The sequence below is a fragment of the Odocoileus virginianus genome, chromosome 25 (assembly GCF_023699985.2).
Source record: "Odocoileus virginianus isolate 20LAN1187 ecotype Illinois chromosome 25, Ovbor_1.2, whole genome shotgun sequence".
Taxonomy (NCBI): Eukaryota; Metazoa; Chordata; class Mammalia; order Artiodactyla; family Cervidae; genus Odocoileus; species Odocoileus virginianus.
The window spans coordinates 13279968-13301803 of record NC_069698.1 but is presented as its reverse complement, the minus strand read 5'-3'; the positions used below and the strand labels follow the sequence as shown (position 1 = coordinate 13301803).

The window sequence follows — 21836 nt, the reverse complement described above, 5'->3', positions numbered from 1 at the left end:
CCTTTAGGATGGACTGGTTGGATCTCCTGGCAGTTCAAGGGACTCTCAAGAGTCTTCCCCAACACCACAGTTCAAAAGCATCAATTCTTCTGCGCTCAGCTTTATTTATAGTCCAACTCTCCATACAAGACCACTGGAAAAACCATAGCGTTGACTAAGCATACAAGATGTTAGTATCTAATAAGTTCCTTTAAACAACTTCATATTTTAATTATTTATGTCTTACCTAAAAAATTAGAGCAGAAAACATGAATGAAAAAATTTTACAGGCTTATATGTTGTTCAGTGTGGCTCTATAAATACATTCAGTTTTAAAACAGTGCAGGCCCTGTGAACAGGACTTGATTATGACATCTTTGTTATTTCTACAGCCATGTAGCATGGAAACTCTTATCAAATTTAACTCTGAATGGAGGGAGGTTTGTGTTTTGAGTGAACAGAGGTAATTCTCAGGAATTTTGCTAGCAATCAAAAGGCCTATTAGTCCACATTATTTGAGGTATGGTAAATTTTGCTTCTTGTGGGGATAAACTCCATACCACACAGAGAAATAAAGAGAAATGAGGAAGCAATGCGGAAAAAATGGTTTGGGAGTTAAGACAATGAAGACAGAGCTACACTGTTAAGAGATCCTCTTACCTTAATATGTTTCTTAGAGAAAGGGAAAGAGGGGAGTTGCCTCTTAACTGTATATGCTTCTTCTATATGTCCTTTCTAGGTGCATCTGTATGCTATAGATCAACCTGAGAAACTTCACTAATTCAGAAAGCTAACAGATTAGACTGATAATTTAAATTGGATAGACATAAAGAATAAGAGAGAAATGGCAAAACAGGAGAAAAATAGTCAAAAACTTCTTGCAAACAAAATCCAAGAATGAACAGCTTCACTAGGAAGTTTTACCAAACATACAAAGAACTTATTTCAAAAGACAGAAAGTGAGAAAACATTCCCAAATTTATTCTGTTAAGGTTTACCACCATTACCTTGACACCAAAACCAAAGACATTATTAAAAAAAATAATATTACAGTGCAATAACTTTGAAGGATGTAGATGCAAATCAAATTCAACACTACCCAAAAGTATCATACACCATAATGAAGCGGGATTCATTCCAGGGTCAAGAATGATTCAACATATGCAAATCAATAAACACCATATCAACAAAAGGAAAGAAAAAAAACACATGATCATTTCAGTAGATTTAGGAAAAAACATTTGATAAAATTCAACATCCAATCATGAATTAACTATCACCAAAGTAGATATAGAGGGAACATATCTCAATATACAAAAAGCCATTTACAACAAACCCACAGCCAATATAATACTCAATGGTGAAGAGCTGAGATTTAGGAAAGAAACAAAGATGCTCACTCTCACCATTTCTATTCAATATCACATTGGAAGTCTTAGTCACAGAAACCAGACAAGAAAAAGAAATGAAAGGTACTCAAACTGTAAAGGGAAATGTGAAACTGTCACTATTTGCAGATGAGATAACTTTTCAACACTATATAAAGAAGTACCAAGACTCCATCCAAAACCTATTAGAACTAGTAAATTAATTCAGCAAGGTATCAGGATACAAGATTAATATACAGAAATCAGTTGCATTTCTTTACACTAATGACGAAATATCAGAAAAAGAAAATAGAAAACAGTTCCATTTAAAACTGCATCAAAAAATAAATTGGAATAAACTTAACCAAGCAAGTGAAAGACCTATTTACAAAACTTTAAAACGCTGATAAATAAAACTGAAAATGACTCAAAGAATTGGAAAGATATCTCATGCTCTTGGATTGGAAGAATTAATTATGCTAAAGTGGCCATAGTAGACAAAGCAATCAGTGCACTTAATGCAATTGCTATCAAAATATTCAGGATACTTTTCACAGAACAAATAACCTAAAATTTATATGGAACAATGAGACCCCAGATTGCCACATCTGTCTTGGGGAAAAATAATAACAAAGCTTGATATATATTTGTGCTCATCTCACACACTAGTAAAGTAATGCTCAAAATTCTCCACGCCGGGGTTCAGCAATACGTGAACCATGAACTTCCAGATGTTCAAGCTGGTTTTAGAAAAGGCAGAGGAACCAGAGATCAAATTGCCCCGCTGGATCATTGAAAAAGCAAGAGAGTTCCAGAAGAACGTCTATTTCTGCTTTATTGACTATGCCAAAGCCTTTGACTGTGTGAATCACAATAAACTGTGGACAATTCTGAAAGAGATGGGAATACCAGACCACCTGACCTGCCCCTTGAGAAACCTGAATGCAGGTCAGGAAGCAACAGTTACAACTGGACATGGAACAACAGATTGGTTCCAAATAGGAAAAGGAGTATGTCAAGGCTGTATACTGTCACCCTGCTTATTTAACTTACATGCAGAGTACATCACGAGAAATGCTGGGCTGGAAGAAGTACAAGCTGAAATCAAGATTGCCGGGAGAAATATCCATAACCTCAGATATGCAAATGACACCACCCTTATGGCAGAAAGTGAAGAGGAACTAGAAAGCCTCCTGATGAAAGTGAAAGAAGAGAGTGAAAAAGTTGGCTTAAAGCTCAACATTCAGAAAACTAAGATCATGGCATCTGGTCCCATCACTTCATGGGAAATAGACAGGGAAACAGTGGAAACAGTGGCTGACTTTATTTTCTTGGGCTCCAAAATCACTGCAGATGGTGATTGCAGCCATGAAATTAAAAGACTCTTACTCCTTGGAAGGAACGTTATGACCAACCTAGATAGCATATTAAAAAGCAGAGACATTACTTTGCCAACAAAGGTCCGTCTAGTCAAGGCCATGGTTTTTCCAGTGGTCATATATGGATGTGAGAGTTGGATTGTGAAAAAAGCTGAGCATCAAAGATTGATGCTTTTGAACTGAGGTGCTGGAGAAGACTCTTGAGAGTCCCTTGGACTGCAAGGAGATCCAACCAGTCCATCCTAAAGTAGATCAGTCTTGGGTGTTCATTGGAAGGACTGATGCTGAAGCTGAAACTCCAATACTTTGGCCACCTCATGCGAAGAGTTGACTCATTGGAAAGGACCCTGATGCTGGGAAAGATTGAGGGCAAGAGAAGGGGACAACAGAGGATGAGATGGCTGGATGGCATCACCGACTCGATGGGCATGAGTTTGAGTAAACTCCAGGAGTTGGTGATGGACAGGGAGGCCTGGCGTGCTGCAATTCATGTGGTCGCAAAGAGTCGGACATGACGGAGCGACTGAACTGAACTGAACTGAACTGATAGCTGACTGGCTAGTGGTTTTCCCCACTTTCTTTAGTTTAAGCCTGAACTTTGCTACAAAGAGCTGATGATCTGACCCACAGTCAGCTCCAGATCTTGTTTTTTTGTGACTGTATACACCTTCTCCATCTTCGGCTACAAAAAATGTAATCAATTTGATTTCAGTATTGACCATTTGGTGATGTCCATATTTAAAGTCATTTCTTGTGTTGTTGAAAAAGGGTGTTCACTAAGATCAGTGGGTTCTCTTGGCAGAACTCTGTTAGCCTTTGCCCTGCTTCATTCTGTACTCCAAGGCCAAATCTGCCTGTTACTCCAGGTATCTCTTGACTTCCTACTTTTGCATGTCAATCCTCTACGAATAGGACAGACATCATTTTTCGGTGTTAGTTCTAGGAAGTCTTGTAGATCTTCAAGTGTACCCACTGTCAACCTGGCACCCATAAACACTTTTTTTTAAACCATAATTAAACTTCAAATAAGGATAACGGTAAGGGCATAGTTCTACCAATAATGATGCAGTTGTGCTGTGTACAATCAAAAATGCATCAAAAAGGGGCTTCCCTGGCAGTCTAGTGGTTAAGAATCTGCCTGCCCAATGCAAGGGACATGGGTTCAATCCCTGTTCAGGAAGATTCCACATGCCATGGGGCAACTAAGCCTGTGTGCCACAACTACTAAGCCTATGCTCTAGAGCCTGTGACCCGCAACTACTGAAGCCAGCGCACTCTGGTGCCTGAGCTGCCCAACAAGAGAAGTCACCACAATAAAAAGTTCATGCACCTCAAGGAAGCATAGTCCCTGTTCACCGCAACTAGAGAAAGCCTGCACAGAAAGCCTGCAACGAAGACCCAGTGCAGCCAAAAATAAGTAAATAAAATAAGTAAGTAAATTATTTAAAAAGGCACTAAGAGGGAAGATATTTACTCTTTAATATCTGGTAACTTAAATACAATGATGTTAAATTGATAATGATTACTCAATACATCTTATGATAAGGGAATAATAATGTAAGGAAAAGTAAGACATTTGTTGTACACAAGCACACACACATACACCATAATGTACTCTTATCAAAGTAAGGAAGAAATACTCAAGGCATTTTGTAACTGATCTCATGGTATTTATGACTACTTTCTTCCACTTCCAAATCCATTTTCCCTTTACTTTCATAAAGTACTGCAGTTAGTCACTATTCTTTATCTGGTGGGGTGACCCAAATCATCATTCTCAAAGAGTCTAGAAAATTTGAAGCTCTGCCCAATTTAAAAAAAAAAATTATTGGGGGCTTCCCTGTTAGCTCAGCTGTAAAGAAGTCAGCTGCCAATGCAGGAAATGAGGGCTCAATCCCTGGGCTGGGAAGATCCCTCAGAAAAGGAAATGGCAACCTACTCCAGTATTCTTGTCTGGGAAATCCCATGGACAGAGGAACCTGTTGGGCTACAGTCCATGGGGTTGCGAAAGAGTCGGACATGACTTAGCAACACAACAATAACAATAGCTGATTTACAGTGTTATGTTAGTGTCTGCAGTACAGCAAAGTGAGTTAGTTATACATACATCCACCCTTTTTAAGATTCTTTTCCAACATAGGCCGTTACAGAGTATTGAATAGAGTTCTCTGTGCTATACATTAAGTCCTTATTAGTTATGTTTCATACCATATGGTATTGTGTGTCAACCCCAATCTTCCAATTTATCCCTTTCCTCTTACCCCCTAGTAACTATAAGTTTGTTTTCTAAATCTGTAACTCTATTTCTGTTTTATAGATAAATTAATTTGTAGGCTTTTTCAAGATTCTACATATAAGTGATATCATAATTGTCTTTCTCTGTCTGACTTACTTTATTCAGGATGACAGTCTCTAGATCCATTCGTGTTGCTTCATTTGTTGAAGTCTGCCATTGAAATAAGTTTCAGAGACTAGTACTTCTAAGAGATGCTCTGAGGGGTTTTCTTTTTCCAGACACAATTTTCTTTATCCCATTATGGTCCAATTTCCCTTGGTAGTCAGTATCAGTCACTTCTGGTGACTTAGCCTTCCTTGCCTGATGATTCAGAGGAATGAGGAGCCCAAAGTGGCCCAGTAGCCCTCTTAAGATCCTACTCGATGGAATCACTGCTGTGTGTGCTGGAGGAAGTAATTTTCCCTCTGGCTATAAGAGCTCTCAGCCCCTGAGCATAATATCTTGGAAAATGAAGTTAACTTGTCTTGTGGATCTCTAGGTGTAATACTGAGTGGTGCCATTTCCATTTCTACTTCTTGGTTTTTGACCTATGAATCCTAGCTATCTGAGAAACAGTACTATGTATTAGAAGCTGATTTAAAAAGCACACAGCCTTCTGAAGAACCTTGATCACCTATGGTACTGTGCATCCAGGAAGTACTGTAACTGAGTTATAAAAGGCCATTCTGACATTCTCTCAATCTAGCAGCTTTGGAATGAATGGGAACCAGGTAAAACAAGTGAACTCAACAGTAATGGGGCCATCACCACATTTCATTTGCTGTTGAAGTAAGATGAGCAGTAGATAAGTAATCTTGTAACTCCACAGATAGTTGTTTTGGCAGAAACACTGTCTGCAGGGAAGCAAAATTGGTATCTAGAGTTAGTATCTATTCTAGTAAGGACAAAACACTGACCCTTCCACAATGGAAAATTGTCCAGTGTAATCAATCTGTCACCGGGAAGCTAGCTGATCACCTCGATAAACATGTGGTGATAAACATGTGATGCAGAACCATTGGTAAGCCAGATCCAGGTCTTCTACTCCTCTGTTAGTTATAGACAACCCCTACCCCTCCTATTAGGCCACACATGCATGCTGGGATAGAGAATCCAGTGAAGCAGGCATGGGAACCATGGGCATTTGGGTTGCTTCTTCATAGACATTACTGGTACCTTCAAGGCTTGCTCAGGCTGCAACATGTACATACCACTTGCATTTAATAATGGTGTGATGGTGTACTCCCAAGTTAACGGCCTGGCAATCATACAACACCCAATTCAGGAAAGGCAGCTCAGATGCCATGTAAAACTGATGACCTGTGGTTAAGCATTCAGTCTCTAATAAGGCACAGGGCAGGCTAATAGCTGTTCTTCACATGCTGCTGTCCAGTCGCTCCATTACATCCAACTCTTTGCAACCCCATGGACTGCAGCATGCCAGGTTTGCCTGTCCTTCACTGTCTCCAGGAGTTTGTTCAAACTCATGTTCATTGAGTTAATGATGCCATCCAACCATCTGACCCTCTGTCACCCCATCTTTCTCATGCCTTCAATCTTTCCCAGCATCAGGGTCTTTTTTAATATGTCAGATCTCACATCAGGTGCCCAAAGTATTGGAGCTTCAACTTCAGCATCAGTCCTTCCAATGAATATTCAAGGTTGATTTCTTTTAGGATTAACTGGTTTGATTGACTTGCTGGCCAAGGGTCTCTCAAGAGCCTTCTCCAGCATTAAATTTTGAAAGCATTTAATCAATTCTTTGCTGCTCAGCCTTCTTTATGGTCCAACTCTCATATCTGTACATGACTACTGGAAAAACCATAGCTTTGACTATACAATGGTTCTATGAAGACCTACAAGATCTTCTAGAACAAAGACAAAAAAAGCTGTCCTTTTCATCATAGGGGGCTGGACTGCAAAAGTAGGAAGTCAAGAGACATCTGGAGTTACAGGCAAATTTGACCTTTGAGTACAAAATGAAGCAGAAGAAAGGTCAACAGAGTTTTGCCAAGAGAATGCACTGGTCATAGCAAACACCTTCTTCCAACAACACAAGAGATAACTCTATACATGGACATCACCAGATGGTTAATACCAAAATCAGACTGATTATCTTCTTTGCAGCCAAAGACTGATCTATACAGTCAGAAAAAACAAGACTGGCATCTGACTGTGGCTCAGATCATTAACACCTTATTGCCAAATTCAGATTTAACTTGAAGAAAGTAGGGAAAACCACTAGACCAATCAGGTATGACCTAAATCAAATCTCTTATGATTATACAGTAGAAGTTACAAACAGATTCAAAGGATTAGATCTGACAAACAGCGGGCCTGAAGAATTATGGACGGAGGTTCATGACATTGTACAGGAGGCAGTGATCAAGACCATCCTCAAGAAAACGAAATGCAAAAAGGCAAAATGGCTGTCTGAGGAGGACTTACAAATAGCTGAGAAAAGAAGAGAAGCAAAAGCCAAAGAGAAAAGGAAAGATATACCCATTTGAATGCAGAGTTCCAAAGAACAGCAAGGAGAGATAAGAAAGCCTTTTTCAGTGATCAAATCAAAGAAATAGGAAAAAAAAAATAGAATGGGAAGGACTAGAGTTCTCTTCAAGAAAACTAGAGATGTCAAAGGAACATTTCATGCAAAGGTGGGCACAATAAAGGACAAAAACAGTATGGACCTAAGAAGCAATAGATATAAGAAGAGCTGGCAAGAATATACAGAAGAACTATACAGAAAAGATCTTCATGATAATAACCATAATGACTAATGAAGAAATAACCCAATAACCACAATGGTGTGATCACTCACCTAGAGCCAGACATCCTGGAAAGAGAAGTCAAGTGGGCCTTAGGAAGCATCACCACAAACGAAAATAGTGGATGTGATGGAATTCCAGTTGAGCTAATTCAAATCCTAAAAGATGATGCTGTTAAAGAGCTGTACTCAATACACCAGCAAAATTGGAAAACTCAGCAGTGGCCACAGGACTGGAAAAGGTCAGTTTCCATTTCAATCCCAAAAAAAATCAGTAACAAAGAATGTTCAAACTACTGCACAACTGCACTCATCTCTCACATTAGCAAAGGAACACTCAAATTCTCCAAGCAAGGTTTCAACAGTATATGAACAATGACTTCCATTTGTTCAAGATGGATTTAGAAAAGGCAGAGGAATCAGAGACCAAGTTGCCAACATCTGTTGGACCTTGAAAAAGCAAGAGAGTTCCAGACAAACATCTACTTCTGCATTATTGACTGCCAAAGCCTTTGACTGTGTGGATCACAATAAACTATGGAAAATTCTGAAAGAGATGGGGATACCAGATCATCTTACCTGCCTCCTGAGGAATCTGTATTCAGGTCAAGAAGCAACAGTTAGAACTGGACATGAAACAATGGACTGGTTCAAAATTGGGAAAGGAGTACGTCAAGGCTGTATATTGTCACCATGCTTATTTAACTTGTATGAAGAGTACATCATGAGAAACTCTGGGCTGGATGAAACACAAACTGGAATCAAGACTGCTGGGAGAAATATCAATAACCTCGAATATGCAGATGACACCACCCATATGGCAGAAAGTGAAGAAGAACTAAAGAGCCTCTTGATGAAAGTGAATTGAGCAGAGTGAAAATCTTGGCTTAAAATTCAACATTCAAAAAGCTAAGATCATGGCATCCAGTCCCATGACTTCATGGCAAATAGAGGGGGAAACAATGGAAAAAGTGAGAGATTTTATATTTTGGGGGGCTCCAGAATCACTGCAGATGGTGACTGAAGACATGAAATTAAAAGACACTTGCTCCTTGGAAGAGAAGCTATGACAAACCTAGAAAGCATATTTTAAAGAGCAGAGAATACCTTGCCAACAAAGGTCTGACTCGTCATATCTATGATTTTTCCAGTAGTCATATATGAATATGAGAGTTGGACCATCAAGAAAGTTGAGCAACGAAGAATTGATGCCTTTGAATTGTGGTGTTGGAGAAGACTCTTAAGAGTCCCTTGGACTTCAAGGAGATCCAACCAGTTAGTCCTAAAGGAAATCATCCTGAATATTCATTGGAAGGACTGATGATGAAGCTGAAACTCCAATACTTTGGCCACCTCATGTGAAGAACTGACTCATTCAAGACTCTGATGCTGGAAAAGATTGAAGGCAGAAGGAGAAAGGGACAACAGATTATGAGATGGTTGGATGGCATCACTGACTTGATGGACATGAGTTTGAGTAAGCTCTGGGAGTTGGTGATGGACACGGAAGCCTGCTCTGCTGCAGTCAAGGGGTCACAAGGTGTCAGACATGACTGAGCAACTGAACGGAACTGAAATTTACTATACAGACCTTTGTCGGCAATGTAATGTCTCTGCTTTCAATACACTGTCTAGGTTTGTCATAGCTTTTCTTCTAAGCAGCAAGCATCTTCTAATTTCATGGCTGTAATCACCATCCACATTGATTTGGGAGCCCAAGAAAATGAAGTCTGTTACTGTTTCCATTTTTTCCTCATCAATTTGCCTTGAAGTTATGGTTCCTCCCATGGAGAGTATTTATCTGCAACAGATCTGAGGGCTTTGTTCCAAACCTAAGGTTTAGCACTTCTCTTGACCTGCCAAAGGCTCCAAAGAGCATCCCTATCTTCCACTACCACTTCAGGGACCTGTTTTTCCTGGATCATATGGTCCAAGTGGCACCACAGCTTGGAGAGGAGGCTAGATCTTTTGCAAATCTTTCTCCTGTTCTGAGCCATGCCCAAATCAAGCAGTTTTTCCGGTCCCTTGGTAAAGTGGTTGTCTTAATGTACTCAGTAAGGATAATGTTCATTCTAAAATCCATAGTAGCCTACTAAGGGTTCTGTCTCCTTTCTGGTTGCAGGATGGGCTAGATGCAACAATGTATCTATATCTATGAAGGTATAATTCCACATGACCCACACTGCCAGGAGCCAGCACACCAGAGATCCCACCCATGACAAGGTCATGAGAAAACCTGACAAGCAAGGCAGATCAGGATTCCAGGGATTTCGAAAAGCTGCCCCCGGCGCTCACCTTATAGATGATATCTGTCTTTCTGATGCTTGCTTTAATAGACTACTCCCTAATTTCTATGACACAGGCAGAAGGCCTTCCCCGATCTCTTTCCAAATAAGAATCAATTTAGAACTTCAATTAATATGTTTCCCGGGTGGTGGTATCTTATGAGATTATCCAGGATGAAAGGAGTGTTTTACTTTTGACCCCTTTGCTGGCATTCTAGCCTGTTTGTCAAATGCTTACTATGCACATGACTGCTCACAACACCTTAATCATAAACAGCATAAAGAACCTGATCACACAAAGGGCCCATTATAATAGGCAAGGAGCCCTTCGGGGGTGAAGAAGCCGTATTAGAGAACACAAAAATATTATTCTAAAAGTGGTTATAGTTAAAGATCCAGAATAATAAGAGCTTAGCCCTAGTGTGGTAACAATGAAACTATTGTTAATCATTAGCCAGGAGTGCTAGGCAGGGGCTGCCTCACCAAAGCCACAGAGTCTGTGTGGGGTAAACCTCTTAGATATATTCAACTGACAACTTCTGCAGAAGAATTGACCTTTGTGTTAACAAGGTTATACTTCTACTATGTTGTGACATGCTGTACTGTTGCCCTAAGAGACTGCAACTTTTCTGTTAAGATCACCACAGAAACGGAAAATAGGTTTACATTCACCTGACTTGCATAAAATGTTAATAGGCCCCAAGGCCAGAAGATAATGTGCAAAGATTTATTATAGAAATAGAAAGCAGAAAACATCCTGTTCTTCCTAAAGGACAAACTGATGTAATGTTAAACTAACCCTGTGTAAGCCTGAGTAAGCATCTTGTACCTTGGATACATTCTGAGTGAGGGTATATAAACTATTGTCAAAAAGTAAAAGATAGACTTGGCTTCACAAAGGCTGGTCTCACGTATCTTCTCTCGCCGACGCCGTTCATCCTAAGGGTACCCCTGGATCCTGCCGAGGCTGGACGCCGGTACCACACAACTGAATCTCAAGAATTTCACTAAATTAAGTGGATCCTGGAATTTTTTGGATTTATTTCTCATCTTCTAGCAGGCAAATGTTTACCAATAAGTCTAAAGCAGTTGTTATTTCTTGCTCCCTAGGTCCAGTCAGCATAATGGACAAGTGGGATATCTCGTAGAAGGAAAAGAAATAAAAATACCTAGAGAAAAAAATTGTAAATGATGTATGCGATAAAAGCCTTGTATACTGGATATATGAAAAATTCTCAAAACCTAATAATAAGGAAACATATAGCTCCATTAAAAAGGACAAAAAGTTTAAACAGACAGGTCACTAAACTAAATGTATATATGTCAAACAAGAACACAAAAACACGCTCCATACCATTGTTCTTGGGGATATGTAACTGAAGACCACAATGTGATACCATGACCCAACTATTAACATAACTAAAATTGAAAAGACTATTCCTATTGGAAGTAGTGATATAGACTTCTGTACTAATAATTAGGCAACAAAAAGATTTTAAAGGTAATTACATGAAATTGAAGAGGGCAGTGTGTTTAAGTCAGGTGTGGGTTAGGCTGAGGCTACCAATGCATATTTTACTGCTTACTCCATCCTCTTACACTGCTGAGTTCTCACATGACTTCTCCTTTATCTATGATTCTTTCACCTCTTTTTAAGTTTTCACTGGCACAATTCTAAGAAATACTAAAATCGATTAATGAATCTACCAGAATATATGCTTCTTTTTTCCCCTAGATGCCAATCAAGTCCCAAGTCGAGGTCAAACATTTTTCTTCTCTTCAAATATCAAAGAACAATATTACTGTTTTCATATTATGTTCTTTTGACATAAATAATATTATTTTTCTAAATGAATTCTATATGCCAAGTACTCGGTTAATAATTAGAGGCAAATCTGAACATGTGACCAACCTGTTCAAAATCCCTCAATAGTTCTCCTTTGAGATAAAGATAAAAGTGCCCAGTCTAGTCTCCCATGCTGTGATTCCACCCATGCTGGCCTGCCATGTCCATTCTGGCTCCTCTTTGCTTCCCTCTTTTGCATGTCAGCTCCATCTGCCTTTTTTTCCCATTCCCCCCACCCCACCCCCAACTTCACTAATGATCTAGTTCTCTGATAAGCTAAGCCTGCCAATGACGGAAAACCCTGAGGATGCTAAATGTCTAGAGGCATCACCTTGGTAGAAATGAAAACCCTCAGGATGCAGCCCTGACCTATTGAAACAGAATATGCATTTTCAGAAAATCACCAGGAGACTCACAGGGATTAAAGTTGGAGAAGCACTGACCGAGGCCACCTCCACTGTGATCCGTTGTTTTGTTTTATCTTTGCTCCTACCCCTGACCCATAGGCAGGAAAATTTTTCTCCAAAAATTTCACTGTAGAGTGGGGAGTTATTGGTAGATCTGGAATGTGAGCTATAGTTTTCATGAGGAGGACAACTTTCTCGCAGTTGGCTCCTGAAGGGAGTCTAGAATTTTGTCCTCATTGAATTCATGTATAATCAGCTCAGAAAAGTCCATACTAATCAAAGCACTCAGAGCATCAAAATCTGTGGATGAATTGAAGGTTGCATAAACATGCCAGAAGTGTCATCTGCTGTGGAAGGTAGTGACATAAAATACAATTTCAGTTGTTAAAACTAGAATTGTCTACAACGATTTGATGTTTATGATTTTAGAGTCTGTAATGCCCTGTGGAACAACCTGGACTTTTCCTACAGGTTCAAATCTATAATGCCCAGAGGAACAACTTAGTTTTGTCCTAAAGGGAATCAATGCATGATATTAGGAAATTTTAGTGCTTCACTCCTTCCTCTTCGGTTTAAAAAGAACACTTTCATATAATTGGTTGACTCTTCTGTTCAAAGATAATTTGCACAAACAAAATTTTCCTGACCTTGGGAAATCCATGTGCCTGTGTCATTATCATTCCAGTGAAGCTGCATTATTTTCTACTTAAAAAGCCTACCTCTTCGAAAGGATCTCCACAATTTCTTACCAGATATGGGTAAAAGAGAAATAACTTCTGTAAGGCATATTATTCTTAGGTAAAAGAGTGAGAATACTGTAAAATCTATAATTTTAGATTGCTTTACTAGATGCCAAAAAGGCAGGTGAAAAAAATTAATAATTAATGAAATACCTATATATCATATTTTTGTGGCTAAATCTAGGATAAGCAGAATAACTGTAAGTGAATTGTCCCTCAATGATAATTCATTATCTTTCTAACATAACTATAAAGACTTCATAAGTTTTGGTGAACTAGAATCTTATAGAACTTAAATTGGCTTTAAATATAAGTCACATGATTCCTGCATAAGAAATTTTTCTGATTATTCTGATTAAAAGTTTCATTCTTCTTAAATATTCACAGTCGCTGACTAAACTTTTAGGGTAAGTCACTTACATATTACTTTCTCTATTCTCTCACCTATTTCTGAGAATACTTTTATTCAGTATTTTAATATATATTGTAAGAAATATGCATAAAATGTTCCCCTATTGCTCCTTCCAAGTTTATACTTAATAAACACCCACACGCATATTGAATTAGAGCATTTTCAATGATCCTTTAATTTGGAATTGCAAGGAAGTGAGCCTACTCCAAATTAAATACATTTGACAACTAGAATTATTGGCATTGGTTATTTATATCACTTGAATTAGGCTCCATTTTATTTGACTAGAAAAACTGGTGGAGAAGAAAGTGCTCTCAAATAAACACAGCAGGATTTCTAGAGAAAATCAACTCTAATCACTCTAATAAAATATATACATCAACTTGTAACTAATTATGGAAAGAACTTTCCAGCAATGCTAATATATTTAAAAACAGTCCAAGTTTCTAGGTAAAATTTAAAATTAAATTCTCTGTGTCACACACAAATTCCCTAGGAAGATAATCTTTGAATTTTGAAGAAAAGAAAACAGAAAGATTCCCAGGGTTGACAACATTTAATGAAAACCAGGGTTAAGACAAATATTTACCTGCAAATTTCCCCCATATTTCCTTCTTGGTGTTTATCTGATACTACCCGTCTTCATTGTCTTGTCTTTCCAACAGATTTCTATCCGTGTCTCTGTTATGCTTTTGGTATTTCTCCACTTGTTTGCTTAATAACTCACCCAATAGCTCCTCTCTACTTCCACCCTCTTTCTCTTCTAGGTGCCGTCCTCTCTTCAGAAAGTGTCACAGACAGTGAGAGTGTTGGTCCCTCAGTCCTGTCCGAATCTGCACTCCCGGGGACTGTAGACCGCCAGGCTCCTCCGTCCATGGAACTTACCAGGCAAGAACACTGGAGTGGGTTGCCATTCCCTTCTCCAGGGGATCTTCCCAACCCAGGGATTAAACCCGGGTTAACTGCACTGCAAGCAGACTCTTTACCACCTCAGCCACCAGGGAAGGTCGAGAAAATATGTATCTAAACATTTTAGAAAATATGCATTTAAATACTCTACAGGAAAAAAACCCTTTTGTCTACAGGAAGTAGAAAAATTCTAATTGCTATCCATTTTTTTTTCTTGGTGTACTCAAAAACATTCTCCTCATGTTATGTGTGATATTTCCCGTTCATGTCTCACTCTTCTACGGCCTCAACTCTATCATAAATTGGAAATTCTCTCACTAAAGACACTACGCCTCTCACTTCCCACATTCAATGATCTCTGTTCACCCCTTGTCTACGGGGAGCATTCATTTTGCCAATCAGTGTTGCACTTCATCATGGCCTTGTGCCTTTTTTCTCTTACATTTACAACACTCACCTCTCCAGTTTTTCCTTCTCCTTCTCTGGTTACTCTGCTCAATAGATCTTTTAGGTCTCTCCCTTATCCCATGGACGGAGGAGCCTGCTGGGCTGCAGTCCATGGGGCCGAGAAGAGTCGGACACGACTGAGCAACTTCACTTTCACTTTTCACTTTCACGCATTGGAGAAGGAAATGGCAACCCACTCCAGTGTTCTTGCCTGGAGAATCCCAGGGACGGGGGAGCCTGGTGGGCTGCCGTCTATGGGGTCGCACAGAGTCAGACACGACTGAAGCGACTTAGCAGAAGCAGCAGCTTATCTCTCTTTGGCTAAAGCCAGGGCACTATTTTGTAACAGAAAATTAGTTAGCTGAATGGAAATGGACCATTACATAGAAATTCCAGGGAGATTGGAGGAATCTGCTGATAAATGGGCAGGAACAGAAGGAAACAATACAGTGAGACAGCAGCCCAAATCAAATCTCCACACTTGCTCAGTACGAGTTCCTATCACAGCTCCTGAATTGTAGAAGCCACAGCTCACACTGCCAATGCCGCTGGTGCAGATGCAAGAAGCAGTTCCCGGGGTCTTGAAATGGATGCTTGGCTGAATTTGCAACTCAAATTCGTGTTTTCCTATCCCTTTCCTCCATGCTCGATGTCACAAATCCAGTGTTAGTATGTTTGACTATTCAAACCTGAATCAAGTCCCCTTACTCTAGTTGCAAGGGGATGGAAAAGTGAGCTTCTGGCTCCTTTGACTTCTAGAGTAAGTGGTAGCCTTTGCCAGATACCAAGACTCATCTAGTAGAAAAGAGGATCATTTTCAGCTATCTAAAATGACATGTATCTATTTCAAAACTTCTTTAATAAAATTTGCTGAAGTTTTTTTTTTCTAATGGTTAGGTCATTCATAAGTATGCCTTCAGTTGCCCAAATACTCCAAAGTCATTGTGTATATTAAGTGCTAACAAACTCATACTACTAAGCTATCCCACCTGGATATTCAGAAGATACTTTCTCCACAAGTGTCCCAAACATCTGAATTCTCAAATTCAATTTGTGATGACCATCTATCCAACTCTGTCTCCTTTCTCCTTCACTGACCACCTCCCTCACACCTAAGTTACTGAGTCTTAGTGACTCTACATTCTGATTTATTTCTTTTTTTTCCCTCCTTATCATGAGTGACCCAATGGACTGTAGCCTGCCAGGCTCCTCTGTGGGATTTCCCAAACAAGAATACTGGATCGATGTCCTAGTACTAAATTACACCAGAAAGACTACAGCATCACATGAATCAACTGGAGGGAATTTTTGAAATGCAGATTGTTGAGCTTCATTCTTGCCCTCTTGAACATACAATAATACTGCATAATCTGTATTTTGTACAAATATTTCACCAATTTTGATGTGTATTCTGATTTGAGAACCATTCAATAAGAGTATCAGCTCCCTAATTAGTATTCCTGACACTAGTTTCCCTTCCCTACAGAGTATTTCTACACTACCAAATATTTATTTTAAAAGATATAATGTGGCTCCTTGTATTAAAAGTTCCCAGTGCATGCCTGCTGTCTGACAAAGTTCAAGATCTTTCACATGGCATCCAAATCATTTTGCAATTGTTCAAATTTCTTTAACCCTAGAATCTCATCCATATCCTAGACAGAACGTCCCTCACACATTCAATTATCTCCATAAATTTAGCTAATGTTTAGAGTCTTTTTCCTGTTTTCTAAATCCTTTCATTCTTCCACATTTTTAAAGCAATAATTGCACTTTCCCCTACATCAATATCCAAAATTAGTTCCCATTGCTATTTGTTGTGTAGTCGCTATGTCATGTCCAACACGTTGCGACCCCATGAACTATCGCCCACCAGGCTCCTCTGTGGGATTACTCAAGGAAGAACACTGGAGAGGGTCTGCTAGTAAAACACATTAAGGGCACTCTGACAAGTGTGTGACTTTGCTTCAGTTGCTTTCTCCCAGTATTCTTTTTAAAGCTTACGTCTACCTGGGCTTCCCTAGTGGCTCAGATAGTAGAGAATCCGCCTGCAATGTGGGAGACCTGGGTTCGACCCCTGAGCTGGGAAGGTCCCCTGGACGTGGGCATGGCGACCCACTCCAGCATTCTTGCCTGGAGAATCCCCATGAAGAAGCCTGGGGGGATACAGTCCATGGGGTCATTTACCTCTCCTTACATCTTACATTTTCTGCATTTCATTTCAGGGAGCATGGATACTAAAAATGCAACACTGCTGTCAATGTTTGTTCTCACCGGACTTCCCTATCAACTGGAGTGGCAAATCCCCCTGTTCTTGTTGTTCTTGGTGATATACCTCATCACCACTATGGGAAACCTTGGACTAATTTATCTCATCTACAATGACCCTCACCTTCACACCCCCATGTACTTATTCCTTGGGAGTTTAGCCTTTGTGGATTCTTGGATATCATCCACAGTGACCCCCAAGATGCTAGTCAATTTTTTTGCTAGGAGTAAAATGATATCTCTCTCTGAGTGCATGTTACAATTTCTTTCCTTTGCATTTGGTGGAACCACGGAATGCTTTTTGCTTGCAACAATGGCATATGATCGCTATGTGGCCATATGCAAACCATTACTGTATCCAGTGATTATGACCAACAGACTATGCATCCAGCTGTTAGTCTCATCATTTGTAGCAGGGCTTATTCATTCCATGATTCATGTAGGTGCTTTATTCAGGTTAACTTTCTGTAAGTCTAACATAATACAACACTTTTACTGTGACATCATGCCATTGTTTAAGATTTCTTGTACTGACCCTTCAATTAATGTCCTAATGATGTTTATTTCCTCTGGGTCGATACAGGTGCTTAGCATTATGACTGTTCTTGTCTCTTATGCACTTGTTCTATATACGGTTTTGAAAAATAAGTCTGCACAGGGCATAAGGAAGGCCTTCTCCACCTGTGGAGCCCACCTCCTGTCTGTCTCTTTATACTACGGGTCTCTTCTCTTCATGTATGTGCGCCCTGGATCCACACAGGCAGATGATCAAGATATGATGGACTCTCTATTTTACACTGTCATAATTCCCTTGTTGAATCCAATCATCTATAGTCTGAGAAATAAGAAAGTCATAGATTCACTGAAAAAAGTATTTAAGAGAAATGCTTAGATCTCATACTATTATCAGTTCTTTTTTTTTTTTTTTACTGATATAGTCACAAAATAGTGCAGATTACATGTGGTTCAGGTTGGGTTAGGGTTCAAGGTTTTTGCAGTTATAATTACGCTCGTGTTTTGACCTAAGTTGTTAGTACTAACATACTCCTTACGAAATTCATGTATACTGTTCAAAACACAAGGAATTCTCAACAATTTTCATGTCACATTAGAATAATTGAAGCAGGAAACAAATTAAATTATTTTACATACTTGTGTGCTCTATAGTATAGATTTACAAAATGATTAGGCACGGAAGTAGTAATGTTCCTTTAAAAGGATTTGACTCTGTTGTCTTTGGTAGTAATATAGCTGCACAGCCTGGAGATTAACTGCATATAAATCCACAATGGATGCAATGTTTGTGTTTGAATGAAATGATGTAAATCACAAGAATTCTGCTGCAGACCAAAAGGTCTTTCATTCCACTTTATTTGGGACATGGTGAGTTCCCCCATCACCATGGGGATTCAGCAGTCATATTCCAGAGAGAAATAAAAAGAAATGGGAAAAGCAATGAAGAGAAAATGAGAAGCAAGTTAAGCCAGTGAAGGGAGAGTCAACTTTTAAGAGGATGCTCTTAGCCCAGTCATTGTGCATGAGCAACAAGAAGAGGGAACTGGCTCTCACTGTCTGTGATGTCACTTCCCAGTTGTGCCTGTATTTTGTAGGAAAATCTGAAAACCTTCGCTAATTAGAAAGCTAGATGAGACTGAAGCATTTAATTGGGGTGGGCTTAAAGAAATAGAAAAGTGGCAGAATAGGAAGGAAATGGTCAATCTTGCTAGATTTTTTAAAGGGAAACTTTTCAAATAAATCAGTAATATGTAAGTCTTTCTGGCATGCAGTGTTTACATGATTTTGAATGCATATTACAAAAGTTCAAATAATGTTAACTTGATATAATGTCATAGTGCCTAGTGGGTGGCTGGAAAAGACAGAAAAATGAGCAAGTTTTTGGATGTTTTGTGTCTTCAAGGCTTTAACATTAGTTTTCATCTCACTCTACACTCTAAGTACAATGAGAGACCTATCTTTGGGTCCACTCCTCCCTTTCCTTTTACAACACTGAAATTCCATGCACCTACTTATTGATGCACAAAACACCTTATCCTACAAGCTATCTGCCTCTGTGTTTTGCAAAGCTAAACTAGGCTGGGGACTTTTATCTTTATCTCAAAAGAAAACTATTAAGATTTTGAACAGGGTGGTCAAATGTTCAGATTCTAATTATTAACCAGGTACTTGGCATACAGAATTCGTTTAGAAAAATAACATTATTTATGCCAAAAGAACATAATATGAAAATAGTAACATTGTACTTTGATATTTGAAGAGTAGAAATAACATAGATTTTCTTAGGGAAAAAGTAAAAGCAGCTAAATTATGATCCATTTCTATTCTCTTTCCAAGAACTCAGGAATATCCCTCATGGGAACAACAAAAGGGCACATGACCCAGTTTAGCCTTGTGAAGTGGACCTTGAAATTATAGGATAATTATATTTTTGAATGCTTGTATATTTTAAACAAGTGTTTAAAACAAACAGGTGTTTAAATCAAGCATCCAGTTGAATAGCTCTCCTTGATATATGTTATAGTCTATCCCAGGAGCCAATCATGATAAAAAGAACAAGAATCAGTAACTTTAGGTATATAATGCTTGCTGTTATCATCAAAGAACCTTAAGAAGGTGAGCTGTGTGCTATAGCCCTTCAAGCCCAAATGTGTCCTGGGGCTCATTACAAGATTAAAAATGAGTGATATATTGTCACTGCACTCTATGTATTTGTGCTCTCAGATTCAGCTCAATTTTATAAATATTTCACAGATACTTATTCAAGACCTCATCTGTGTAAGCTGCAGTGCTGCAAAGTTATGCTCATTGCTGCAAAAGATAGAGATTAAGACATCTAATTTATATTTAAAAAAGAAAAAAAAAGAAATGCATGTGGTCCCCAAGTAGGTATTATATTGGGTTGGCCAAAAAGTTTGTTTGAGTTTTTCTCTAAGGCGTTATTGAAAAACCCAAAGGAACTTTTTGACCAACCCACAGAAGAGCAGATGTGACCTAAGACATATAAATGAACTGACTAAGTAAGCATTACTGTCTTCTTCAGTATAATATGGAAATGCATTATGAATGCTGTGATATATGAGAAAAGCTTTGGAGAAAGGACACCATTTGAGCTGTAAATAAAGATGAATGTGTTGTCAATAGACAGTGTATATTGTTGGTGGACAGATTGTATTAGCAAATGCATGTACTTGAGTAACTTCAGGGTGTTTGGATAGCTTTCTGCAACTCATTCAGGGTATAATACAAGGTCAATTAGGAGAATTGTGTGGTCAGTGGCTTCTGAGGCAAACCAAGGTGTTATTTCAAAGGACCATATAAGAGATGGTGAGAAAATCAGGGAGCAATCAGGAGGATAGAAATGGAGGTTGAGGTAGAGATAGAAAGATATGCAATACTGATACAGTAAGTTAGAAAGATGTAATACAGAGAGGTGCAGATATAGATACAGATACCTATGAAAGTATGTATATGTATTTCATGTAATCTGGACATACACATGAACAAATAAACATATGCATGACTACATCTACAGAGCTAAATACAAAAGGCGTATTTGTAAATTATCTATCAGCAGTGTCAATCCTTTAAAAGTTATTGAAAAGGGATATGATTTAGTCATAGTTCTGTCTATGAAGAATACCCTGGCAACTATGTTTAGGACTTTTGAGTACCAACACGATAAAAGGAGAGCTTTGCAAAACACAGAGGCAGATAGCTTGTAGGATAAGGTGTTTTGTGCATCAATAAGTAGGTGTATGGAATTTCAGTGTTGTAAAAGGAAAGGCAGGAGTGGACCCAAAGATAAGTCTCTCGTTGCAATTATAGAGTGAGATGAAAATTAATGTTAAAGCCTTGAAGACACAAAACATCCAAAAACTTGCTCATTTTTCTGTCTTTTCCAGCCACCCACTAGGCACTATGACATTATATCAAGTTAACATTATTTGAACTTTTGTAATATGCATTCAAAATCATGTAAACACTGCATGCCAGAAAGACTTACATATTACTGATTTATTTGAAAAGTTTCCCTTTAAAAAATCTAGCAAGATTGACCATTTCCTTCCTATTCTGCCACTTTTCTATTTCTTTAAGCCCACCCCAATTAAATGCTTCAGTCTCATCTAGCTTTCTAATTAGCGAAGGTTTTCAGATTTTCCTACAAAATACAGGCACAACTGGGAAGTGACATCACAGACAGTGAGAGCCAGTTCCCTCTTCTTGTTGCTCATGCACAATGACTGGGCTAAGAGCATCCTCTTAAAAGTTGACTCTCCCTTCACTGGCTTAACTTGCTTCTCATTTTCTCTTCATTGCTTTTCCCATTTCTTTTTATTTCTCTCTGGAATATGACTGCTGAATCCCCATGGTGATGGGGGAACTCACCATGTCCCAAATAAAGTGGAATGAAAGACCTTTTGGTCTGCAGCAGAATTCTTGTGATTTACATCATTTCATTCAAACACAAACATTGCATCCATTGTGGATTTATATGCAGTTAATCTCCAGGCTGTGCAGCTATATTACTACCAAAGACAACAGAGTCAAATCCTTTTAAAGGAACATTACTACTTCCGTGCCTAATCATTTTGTAAATCTATACTATAGAGCACACAAGTATGTAAAATAATTTAATTTGTTTCCTGCTTCAATTATTCTAATGTGACATGAAAATTGTTGAGAATTCCTTGTGTTTTGAACAGTATACATGAATTTCGTAAGGAGTATGTTAGTACT

The 21836-nt window shown here is 38.7% G+C and overlaps 1 protein-coding gene across 1 annotated transcript; it reads left to right on the top strand.

Moving 5' to 3' along the window:
* Positions 1 to 17043: 17043 nt before the first annotated feature.
* On the top strand, positions 17044 to 17973 carry LOC139031097 (olfactory receptor 5H2-like). Its single transcript, XM_070455218.1, has one exon. It carries the CDS (start codon positions 17044 to 17046, stop codon positions 17971 to 17973), a length of 930 nt encoding a protein of 309 aa, XP_070311319.1.
* Positions 17974 to 21836: the final 3863 nt, after the last annotated feature.

What these genes read in the sequence shown, in the direction of transcription:
- LOC139031097 (XM_070455218.1), top strand. Translation starts at nt 17,044, where the DNA reads ATGGATACTAAAAATGCAACACTGCTGTCAATGTTTGTTCTCACCGGA.